This window comes from Cydia amplana, chromosome 4 (genome assembly GCF_948474715.1).
Source record: "Cydia amplana chromosome 4, ilCydAmpl1.1, whole genome shotgun sequence".
In the NCBI taxonomy this organism is placed as follows: Eukaryota; Metazoa; Arthropoda; class Insecta; order Lepidoptera; family Tortricidae; genus Cydia; species Cydia amplana.
The window spans coordinates 21,053,352-21,065,904 of NC_086072.1; the positions used below are offsets into that span (position 1 = coordinate 21,053,352).

Genomic DNA, 12,553 nt, shown 5'->3' on the forward strand with positions numbered 1-12,553 from the left:
CCTTTTGTGTAAATAAAAAAAAAAAAAATAACACTTCTGTATTTTCCAGGTACATGCTAGCCCTAGCCCTCCTAGGCAAGCTCTGTTCTCTTCTCTTCTTCTTCCTAGCCTGGTGGTTCTACAGACCGCCGGGCGGCAAGACCGGCAACGCCGTCGTACCTTCTGTAGACCTTGTGGTCTGCGCCGAGAAGACCAACGGAGTTGCCAACGGTAATGTTGCCAACGGGGATAAAGTGGGCAACGGGTATTGTAACGCGGCGTTAGAGTGTAGTGAGCATTTGTAAGACTATTGGTTGGTAAAGGACTTTTTAGGGTTCCGTAGCTAAATGGCAAAAAACGAAACCCTTATAGATTCGTCATGTCTGTCTGTCTGTCTGTCTGTCTGTCCGTCTGTCCGTCTGTCTGTCCGTCCGTATGTCACAGCCACTTTTCTCCGAAACTATAAGAACTATACTGTTGAAACTTGGTAAGTAGATGTATTCTGTGAACCGCATTAAGATTTTCACACAAAAATAGAAAAAAAAAACAATAAATTTTTGGGGTTCCCCATACTTCGAACTGAAACTCAAAAATTTTTTTTTCATCAAACCCATACGTGTGGGGTATCTATGGATAGGTCTTCAAAAATGATATTGAGGTTTCTAATATCATTTTTTTCTAAACTGAATAGTTTGCGCGAGAGACACTTCCAAAGTGGTAAAATGTGTGTCCCCCCCCTGTAACTTCTAAAATAAGAGAATGATAAAACTAAAAAAAATATATGATGTACATTACCATGTAAACTTCCACCGAAAATTGGTTTGAACGAGATCTAGTAAGTAGTTTTTTTTTTATACGTCTTAAATCGCCTAAATACGGAACCCTTCATGGGCGAGTCCGACTCGCACTTGGCCGCTTTTTTTAAGTAGACTGGCTTGGTAATGGAAGTTTAGATATTCTGATTTTGGCACTCTTTGATACGGATAGCCTTTGTGCTATTTTATACTGAATTTACATGCTCGTACTGAATTTTAATAGGTAATGAAGGAATCCTTATCATCCTCGAAACCCAGAAAATACCAGGCCGCGTATCCAACATGCCAATCGCTTACGTTCCGTAGCGATCGAAACGCAACTGCCACTGTCGCACTAAAATGGAAGAGTGATATAGAAAGCGTTTCGTTGTCGTAGCGATAGCGATTGTCACCTTGGCTAGGCCGGCAGTAAACCGTGCTGGGATCTATATAAATAAATCTATCTATTTATTAATTCTATAATTGAGCGTTTTTTGAATATTCAATATAGGTACATATGAATGTTATCCTCAAGGTGTTGCTAGGTTAAGATTTGCCGTGCCAAGGCAACATTTATTACCTAAAAACACCTAATACTTAGGTATCCAGTATTTTATATTTAGGTAACCAGGTGAACGGTAATTTTCCCCCGTTTCTTAAATCCTTTTTTTTAAGTAGCTTTGCTCGGAAGTCGGTATAATTAGTCAATTTTATCAATACGTACGTATCAATACGTTTATTTTATTTTTTTTTATTATAATTTTTTTTATTTTTTTTTTTATTTTTTTTTTACGTATATTGTTAAAGTTTTTGATAACTTGGTAAAAATGGTATCAATAATACATACATACATACATACCTACATATAATCACGCCTATTTCCCGGAGGGGTAAGCAGAGACCGCGGATTTCCACTTGCTACGATCCTGACATACCTCTTTCGCTTCCGGTATCAATAAAAATTACCATAAGGTCCATACTTAAATACCAGTCGCAAATTGCATAAATTGCATACCCTTTATAAACTTGATAAAAATGTGGGTAATATAAAATGATAAGATTAACGCGAGTCTCTATTGTTTCCCAAATAGTTTTAAGCCATAATGTATTGTTTGCCCGCATTTTCGTTAGTGTCCGACCGAAGATTCGGTTTCGGTTTCGGCCAGTTTCGGCCATAAAATCATGTTTCGGCCAAAAAACGGCCGAACCTTTCGGCCGGGCCGAAACATACAAAATACATAGTACTTCGTACTATGAAACTAAATCTGTGACATAGACCAAAAGTTGGGGAGCAAGTAGGACAACAATATTTATGTATACCTAGACATTAATTGGTTTATTAGAAAACGCAATTCCTCTAATGATGGCGCCACTGCCATGATGCTTAAGAGCCCGTTAACGATTTTAGAGCCAAAATGTAAAATTGATAGATTTAGTCGTTGAAATTGTACACCTTTTGTTACATAATATCTAAATAACAAAGTATTGGTTTCTATTAGCACGTCTTCTCATCTTGCCTTTTAATAATGAGGTCCCGAGCGTGTGTCACCGGCAATATATGACGAAAAGGGGCAGTTTTTAAAAATTCATCAATTTTTTTTACAAAATGATGTATAAGAACAGTTTCAGGAAATGTAGGTTGTTTAAGTATCAAAATTACGTTGAAATTAAGTTGATTTTCACGAAAAACTTTCACTGGTTTTAAAGTAATTTCTGGTGAAAATTGATTTCGCCTAAGTTTCATTAACTCTTGTTCAATATCATATAACAAAAATGTAGTCTATTAAAGGTGGAGTACAGGATATGTGTAATACAAAATTACCATTTTTAGTAGTCCAAACTTTACGAAATTTATCAGTCATCATTTATCAGTATCAAGATTGACAAAATCCGTGCTTTACGCGCCATCAGAAAAAAAAACATTACTAATTTAGTGAGACTGTTTTAAGAAAAATGTGCAAGATAAGAAGACGTGCTAATAGATACCAGTACTTGTTATTTCTATTACGGAACAAACGGTGTACAATTTCATCGACAAAATCTATCAATTTTACATTTTTGCGACTAAAATCGATACCGGCCTCTTAATATGAGTATAAAAGTTTTATAATAAGGCAAGGTTTAATCACCTTTTTTTCACCGATTTTAATAAATCTGCAAAAGTTTTGGTTTCGGTTTCGGCCAAAACTAGAGCCAAAGCCGAACCTTCGGTTTCGGCAAAAAAACATGTTTCGGTCGGACACTAATTTTCGTATATCACTTCGGTCTTGCAAATCAGTTAAATCAGAATCGGTCTCAGAGACCGTTTCACGTAGATACCTACCTAAAATTCGGAAAAGTTATAGCAATTACCACCACTAATATTGTAAATAAGTCAAAACCGATTATTTCCATTTTTTTCTTACAGTTTACAATCAATGAATTTTTGTAGTCTGTTGTAGTTGTAAAGTATCTGTGATGTGTAGTTTTAACGATATTTATGTAACCGTTCATATTACTTTAGGGTTTTTAACGTTGTATTATATTTAATTATTAATTAAGCATGTGTAATGTGTAATTTTATAAAAATATTAATAAACGCCTCACGTGTATTCTAAGAGTTAATAGATAATTGAAATTGGCTAACTATGGTCGCCAACAACGACTATACACGCGCACGGAAACGCCATGACGTGTATGCACGTCAAGAATTAACGGAGAAATTATGTAATAATGCAAATATATTATGTTTCTGTATTTTTTAATTGTTCTAGTCCTTATCTACTGCTAAGTTCTGATTTTAAATATATTTTTTAATGGAATATATCCTAATCCTGAATAAAATTATGAATTTCGGCGGTTTGCGTGTGGCGTAAAAGTAAGTTTTTGGGAACCGGGGCCTGGCAATTAAAAGGGCTCATGTAAAACACAAAATAAACCAAATTTTGCTGCGTTAAGCAAAAAACATAAACTTTCCTTTACTTATCTCAATAATAAGGTTTTGCTTAGCGCGGGAAAAGGAATATGGTAAATACCTTAAGGTAAATACGAGACTAGAAAAGTACAATGTGTAACGGCACAATTTTAATATATTTAATAGAGTTTTTATATATTTATTTGGCTATTTATTTATTAAGGTTTGTTGTTATTTTACAATATAATTGTGGTACGACTTGTGAGCATATGACATTGCATATAGGTAGCAATTTAGAACGTGATAGGTGTGACGCATACACCACGTATACGCACACACGTATGCTGTCTACACACCTACGTATTCGCGTGCAAAGAGTGTTCAACACAACTATAAAAGTTTATTTTAATGGCCCCGGACGCTAGGCGATCGCGATTATTGAAGCGAAATTGAACTTTACGTAGTCCCGAGTAAGTCCCTATTGCATTGGCGAGTCTGACGGCTGTAGCCGTCGTTGGCGCCCTTGGCAAGACTTTCCGATGACGTCCACAGCCGTCTGTGGCGGTTAAAGGGTTAAACATGTCATGTGCTCATATAGAACGTACCGGGTTGTTGTACAATAGTTATGGGGATTGTATATTTTGGTTGAAGGCTGATTGTTAGTGTCGCGTAGTCACTCTAGATTTGCTGGTAAATGCAATAGGTTATAGTTGGACTATAGTTGGGAGGTTTTACGGCAGATGTAGTGCATAATTGTTGGCATCGTATTTTAACGAAAACACACGAATGTGTTATGCCCTTTCAGTCAGTTTCAGTACAATAAGTTACTGAGGCAGACTGAAATAGCATGACAAATACCTATGAACGTTTCCGAGAAAATACGATGGAAAACAAATATGCACTAGGTACCTACATCTGTACAAATATCAAACGCCGGATTTAATTGCGATGTAATCCTGGGCTATAACCGCGAAAATCGAAATTCATATTTCTCTGTCACTCAGTCTAATAAAACATGGTCTTCTCTTCCCAGAGTGACACAAGCCTACGTCACAATAATATTGCCACTTTATATAGCGCTATCGCATATTATCATATAGGGCTGTCGCATGATGACGTAGGCTTGTGTCAGTCACGTGACCACGAAAAGACGGGAAGAGAGTAGGACCGGGCGGAGTATATTATTATACCATGTCTGTCACTCTAATTACACCTTCATTGGAGTAAAAGAGAAAGATCCCCGCAATTTGCGAATTTCGGTTTTCTCGGTAGCCCCTCTGATTTAACCCTATGGACGGCATGCCTATACTATTACATGGTGTTTTTGTAATGTTTCTGAAGCTGAATACGCTGATATACTGAATAACGTTACTTAAGTATTTATTTTGTAAAATATTAAAACATCCTCAAGATATTGTGTTCGAAACCGACCACGTTTGATACAAGTTATTACACGACCGTACCATATCGGCAGTCTTATGCGTAGGTAAGACCATTTCGAAATTGTACAATTTTTACACTGTAAATTATTATTAATTAATGAAATAAATTATTAAAAAAAACTATTAAGTGTTTTAATTATCGTGTGACACTTTGTATTAAACCTTTGTAGTGTAAAAAACAACTTCACACCCCTAAATGGCCGCCTAACTATTTTAGGCATTAAAAAAACTAAACCACGTAACTCGATTAAATACCTAGTAATACGATTAAGTATTAAACTTTAGTACCTAAGTCTATTTGGTTGCCACCAACCCTTTGCGAGCCTTTAGTAACTAAATGATTATTTGGTTGTATCAAAGGTGTTTTATATCTGTGGTAGGTATTATTTCATTTGGCCAAATAACTGAGTCTTAAAGTGATTTTGTTTGTTAATTATAAATAGTATTTTATCTAATCGTGATATAATGGAGAGCTTTTCAGTCGAGTACCGTGTTTAGGCAACGAAGCTTGCTGAGTTGCCTAAGTAAGGTACGAGATTGAAAAGCTTGATTATATCACTATTGTACGAGTCAACAAAAAAAATAGGTACTTAAAACTAGTAGAAGAATCATATATGTAGGTAAAAAAACCAAAAGTATACAGCTAAGATGCGCGAGCAGCCGCGATACCTTCATACTAGTACGCGACCCGGCCCCGCGCCCCGCGCCCCCGGCCGGTTGGTCAACGACACCTTCTCGTAACTCATGAGGCCCTGGTACTTGCTCCGCGCTTTCGATTGGTCAATTTCATTCACTAAACTGTATCGAAATGAATATTGTAGTTGACTAAACTGTATCGAAATGAATATTATAGTTGACGAAACTGTATCGAAATGAATATTATAGTTGAGTTGGGGTCCCATAGTGGAAAAAGTATGCGATTTCACTTTGGTATACGAAGTCTTAACCCTTAAATGCATAGTGTTGCCAAATGTTTACAAAGCATTAGACAGCTCACAGATTAAGGGTTAAACAAATTCTATTTGTTCCTGTATATAATTTCAATAGTAAAACTAATAATTTTTCCAAATTATTACATAAATTTACGCAGTATTTTAATTTATAAAAATTACATTTGTTTATAGACGAAATGTCGGAAAACTTTGATTTTTAGTATATGATTTTGGGCAGATTTTTCGGGGTTTGTAATTATTTTATATTTACAAACTTTATCATAGGAACATCATAAATAGTGTTCCTTTCTGATGGCAGTTAAGATTTTTCCTATACCCTTTACTAATAGCTATATATTTTCAAAAATATGATTTAGCCTATGCTTCAACGTCAACTTCAAAAATAATTTATTCAAGTAGGCTTAATAATGAATTAATAAGCACTTTTGACAAGTCATACGAAGTATACGTAAATATTACAATGATTAATTAAAACAGAAATTAAACCTTCTGTACATGGATGACCTCAAATTATTTGCACCAAATAGCCGAGACTTGTTGGAGCTACTGAAAACCACCGACGTCTTCAGTAGTGCCATCAACATGGAGTTTGGTGTCGATAAATGTGCGGTTATGCATGTACAGCGGGGGAGGGTTGTAAATTCAACAAATTTACAACCTTCTGAGACAATGTCTTTCAGATCTATCTCTGAGTCAGAAACCTATAAATACCTTGGTATGTCACAGTCGTTGGGTATTGAGGACGAGGGTATTAGACGGTCGGTGAAGGAGCGCTTTTTCAGTCGGCTCACAAAAGTCCTTAACAGTCTTTTGTCAGGAGGCAACAAAGTGCGCGCCTTCAACGCCTGGGTAATGCCCCTGCTCACATACTCCTTTGGCATACTAAGGTGGACTCAGACCGAGCTGGATGCCCTGGATCGGAGGGTCCGATCACTGCTCACCGCGCATCGCATGCTACACCCACGCTCGTCAGTTATGAGATTGTACATCCCACGGAAATGTGGAGGCCGAGGCTTCCTAAACGCCAAGGATCTCCACAACCGCGAGGTGTACAATCTCAGGAATTATTTCCTTAACAACGACTGTGGGATGCATCGTGATGTGGTGGCAGTAGACAGGAACCTCACGCCGCTCTCCTTGGCAAACGAGAACTGGCGCAAACCTGTGGTACTAAGTACTGCGGATCGCAAGGCGGCATGGGAGAGTAAGGTGCTACACGGGCGGTTCTACAAGGCCCTCACGGGACCCGATGTGGACCTGCTCGCGTCGGTGAACTGGTTACGATTCGGGGACCTCTTCGGAGAAACCGAGGGTTTTGCCTGTGCAATTGCGGACGAAGTAATGATGACGAACAACTATCGGAAATATATCCTGAAGGACGGTACGGTCGACATTTGTCGGGCATGCCGTCGTCCCGGAGAGTCACTCAGGCATATCATTTCCGGTTGTTCTCATCTTGCTAACGGCGAGTACTTGCACAGACATAATCTCGTAGCCAGGATTATACACCAGCAGCTTGCTCTTCTATACGGCCTTGTGGACCGCGAAGTACCGTACTACAAGTATTCACCTGCGCCAGTTCTCGAGAATGGTCGTGCCACGCTCTATTGGGATCGATCTGTCATCACTGACAGGACTATTGTAGCCAATAAGCCTGACATTGTGATAATAGATCGATCGCAACGCCGGGCCGTGCTCGTTGACATCACCATCCCCCATGATGAGAATCTCGTGAAAGCCGAGAAGGACAAGTCCAGCAAGTACCTAGACTTGGCTCACGAGATAACCGCCATGTGGGATGTTGATTCGACGATCATTGTCCCGATAGTCGTTTCAGTGAACGGTCTAATAGCGAAGAGTCTCGACCAACATCTTGAGAGACTCTCGCTAGGTGGTTGGATCAAGGGTCAGATGCAGAAGGCGGTGATCTTGGACACGGCGCGGATAGTCCGCCGGTTCCTCTCTCTGCAGCCCTGACCACCGGCAGCTTGGGCCTTGCCCCGCTGCTGGCGGCACCCTAGGTTAGGTTTTTTATAATATGTTTATAAGTATTTTGTATTGTTTTTGTAAGTGTTTTTGTATTTTATTTTTATATCCATATTATAAAATAACCTAACTTAAGACCAAAAATAAATAAAGAGATTAATAATATTAAAAAACAATACAATTGGTAACAATTAACAATAAATAAAAATACCATGTCAAACACAAAAAAAAGGAATAAAAGTTAGCAGAAACAATATAAATAATAGAAGTGCGTAAGTCAGCTCAGTCCCAGGCATTTTTGTCAGGCATGCAACTTTTAACACTGATTTCGTAGTGAAAATCAACGATATAATTTTTTTTACTATTTTTCCTAGAAACTGCAAACAATTATGTGATACATATATTAATTTAGGGCAAAAAGAAAAAAAAAAACATGCATTTAAGGGTTAATTCAAGCATAGCAGTCGACGAGTAGAAAAATAAAAATACGACATACAAAAGCGCCACGCACACGCCAAGATTCTGCCGGCCTAGCCAAGGGACAATCGCTATCGCTTCGCTATCGAATCGCTTTGTGTCTCTATCACTCTTCCATATTAGTGTGCCGGTGACAGTTGCGTTTCGTTCGCTACGTAGCGTTAGCGATTGGCATGTTGTCTACGGGGCCTGGTCGCAAGCGAGCCAATATAAACGCTTATAAACTTTATTTTTACTCACCACTTTATGCGCTCTTGGCGTTCAAAGCGTAGTTCTATTAGGATTAGTAAGAAATAAAACATAGGATTATAAAATATCAGATAATATATTCTAACATCATAAAAGTTTAACTTAACAAATGCATTCAAAATTCAAACATACTTACATACTTAAAATATTACTGTAGGTATTCATTCAGTGGCGAGCGTCAAGCGGTGCGTTCAGCGTAGCGTCGAGCGTCCAAGGGATTTTAGCGTATAGTCGGTCGACTTGCAGCTGGCCTTGGGCTAATCCTTTGTCCATTGTGTTTAATGGCTCCTCTACACGATGGGTCAGCGCCGGCCACTCCAAGGGACGCATTTATGCGTTAGAGGGAGCAAGTGATATTGCTATCTCATTCTACCGCATGGCTGCGTCCCTTGGAGTGGCCGGCGCTGGCCCATCGTATAGAGGAGCCATAAAATCGCACAAGCCGCTACCTGCGATAAAAGTGTCGTGTAATTCTAATTGCCACCTGAGCGCGGGCTAGTCCAACGCTCAAAATACCAGTGTAGGTGCGCTCTCCGATAGCACGCCTTTTTTACGCATCTCGACGACACATTTTAGACTGGTTCTGTAGCGTTCGACTCGCCGGCAGCCGGCCGTTCGGGGCCAGCTACAAATCGAACGACTATACACTGAGGCCGCTCGCAAACGCTTTCATTTTTTTGATACGGACCAGGGATGTTGCGAATATCCGCATCCGCATCCGCAACCGCGGAACTTCCGCATTATTTTCAACATCCGCATCTGCATCCGCATAAAATCGATGCGGAGTTTAATGCGGATGCGGATGTGGAACAGGTCGGTACGGGAACGTCTTAGCATCGGCGTAAGTGCTAGACTGCTAAGGTAATCTAGTCATTAGCCAAAAAAATCTATTAGAAATGAGCAGTCAAGCGTGAGTGGGACTTAATGTACGGAACCCTGGGAACGCGAGTCCGACTTAAAATGAAACGAACGGAATAGCAGTTGCAATGAGACTGATTTATTTTTTAAATGTCACTGACAATGACACATGTACAGTTAACATACATAGTATAACAGATGGCGCTAGTAGTTAAACTTAGATTATTTTAGATATATTTTAACACCTCCACTTATCAAAATAATCTAAGCACAGTTTCCAAAAAACAAAATAATAATTAAATCTAACTATGCTAAACAATACTCTGAATGCCCATTTTTCTGACAAAATAATTGTGCTTTACACTAGTTAAACCTTTAGTCAAAAGGTCTGCGGGCATTTCAGATGTTGACAAATAAACAATTTTTACAAGATTGTTAGCGACAGCTTCCCTAACAAAATGATGACGAACATCTATATGTTTTGTTCTTTTATGGAACAAAGGATTTTCAGTCAATTTTTGAGCACCTTGGTTATCATTGTACAAGACAATGTTATAGTCGCATACAACAATTTCTGAAAGCAAATTTTTTAAATAAATTGCCTCCTTGACCGCTTCAGAAATTGCCATATACTCAGATTCAACTGAGCTCAAGGCCACTGTTTGCTGCTTTTTACATTCATAAGAAATCACAGAACCTGATAATTTAAAGCAGAAACCAGTGTATGACTTTCTGTCAATATTATTTGAAGCCCAATCAGCATCAACAAAACCTTCCAGATTATTATTATCATTTTTAAATATCAAACCAAAAGATTTAGTTTTCTGCAAATATTTTAATATTCTTTTTGCATGTGACCAATGAACTGCTGAATAACAGTTATTGAACTGGCTCAAATAACTGACACTGTAACTAATATCTGGACGTGTAAGTACAGCTAGGTACATTAGACTTCCTATCAGCTGTTGATAAGGATATTGTTTACACACTTCTTCAGATTTCTCCAATTTCAAATTACTTTCTATTGGGGTATCTACAGAATTACAATTTGACATATTAAACTTCATCAAAATCTGATTTACAAATTGCTCTTGATCCAAAGAAATGCTGCCATTATCATACATTTTCACCCTCATACCTAAACATTTTTTCACCTGCCCCAAATCCTTAGTTTTAAACTTTGACATTAAATTCTTTTTTAAATCATTTGTCATAGCTTCACTATTTGAGAATATGAAAAAATCATCTACAAATACAGTTATAATAATCTGCTCATTTTTGATGCGCTTACTATACAAACATGGTTCAAGTTTTGACTTTACATATCCCAAGCTCAATAAACAATCATTAACTCTCTTATTCCAAGCTCTGGCAGATTGTTTTAAGCCATATATCGCTCGCTTTAATTTAAGCACTGAATTAGAATTACAATTTAATTCTGGTGGCACTTGCATGTATACATTTTCATCAAGATAGCCATTCAGAAAAGCTGTTGTTACATCAAGATGGGTAATTTTAAAATTTAATTTTACACTTAATGCGAATAACAGTCTTAGTGTTGAATACCTTAGGACGGGTGAGTATGTTTCTTTATAGTCCACACCTTCTTTCTGGGTAAAACCCTTAGCCACTAAACGAGCCCTAAATCTCACTTTGTTATCACTTTCAAACTTTTTCTTAAACACCCACTTGCACTGTATCACTCTATCGGCTTCCTTGACATCAACAACTTCCCACGCTTGATTATCTTCAAAAGCCTTCAGCTCTTCTTGCATAGCCTGCTGCCACATCTCCTTCTCTGGACCATTTATCGCTTCCTCATAGGTGATTTCTTCACCGCAAGCCTCGTCTACCACACACAGGTTTGAGAAACCATATCTGTCTACTGGTTTTCTGACTCGCTTGCCATTCACTATAGGAATGTCTTCTGCTGACTGTGAAACATCACTCTCATCTTGACATAAGGTGAAATCTGCTGAGTCATCTGATGTCACATCTGAAGTTAATGATTCACCTACATAGGTAGAATCATTTGGGTCCATGAGGGTACTTTCATCTTCTGATTCTTCCTCCACTGGCTGCAGCTCTGGTTCCTTCACACTTTCCTGCACTACCATCTGAACTGTGTCTGTATCTTCCTCTTTTTCCATGATAAAAACATCTCTGCTCGTAGTAATCTGCTGTGTTTTTGGGTTATAAATTCTGTAACCCTTAACATTTTCTGGGAAACCAAGTAAAATATATTTCTCAGCTTTCTTATCCCATTTTAATCTTCTCTCTTTGGGCACATGCACCATCACCGGACTGCCGAAGACCCTGACATGACTCAGATCTGGTTTTCTTCCTGTCCATTTTTCAAATGGTGTCACATTTCCTAAACCTGAGACCGGCGACCTGTTTTTCAAGTACACTGCCGTGTTCACAGCCTCTGCCCAGAATTTCTTTTCTAGTTTAGCCTCAAAAAGTAAACACCTTGCCTTTTCAGTAGCCGATCTCACATATCTCTCTGAGACCGCGTTTTGTTGTGGCGTATAGGGATTAGTTCTCTGATGAATAATACCCGCCGTCTTCAGATAACTTTGCATCTCCTGTGAACAATATTCTCCCCCATTGTCTGTCCGAAGCGTCTTAATTTTATTTCCAGTTTGGTTCTCTGCCATACTCCGAAACTCTTTGAAACACTGGAAAACTTGGTTCTTTTCTTTTAAGAAATATACAAAGCACATACGGCTTGCATCATCTACGAACAGTACAAAGTATCTTGCCTGACCAATAGACTTGGTCTCCATTGGCCCCGCCACATCCGAATGTACCACCTCCAATAAATTTTCTGACCTATGGTTAGCTGATGGAAAAGGTAGTCTTGCCTGTTTCCCTTCGCAACACACCTCGCAGTTAGACTTCTGCAATTCTGGTTTATCT

General features: G+C 38.5%; 1 protein-coding gene across 1 annotated transcript in view; it reads left to right on the plus strand.

The window, feature by feature from the left end:
• LOC134647384 (solute carrier organic anion transporter family member 4A1-like) overlaps positions 1-984 on the plus strand; it is a 76,219-nt gene extending 75,235 nt beyond the window's left edge. Inside the window, exons 14-15 of the mRNA XM_063501730.1 lie at positions 50-313; positions 906-984. Coding sequence (XP_063357800.1) covers positions 50-284 — 235 coding nt within the window. The 3' untranslated portion in view covers positions 285-313; positions 906-984. The remainder of the gene's footprint in view (positions 1-49; positions 314-905) is intronic.
• The last annotated feature ends 11,569 nt before the right edge of the window (positions 985-12,553 follow it).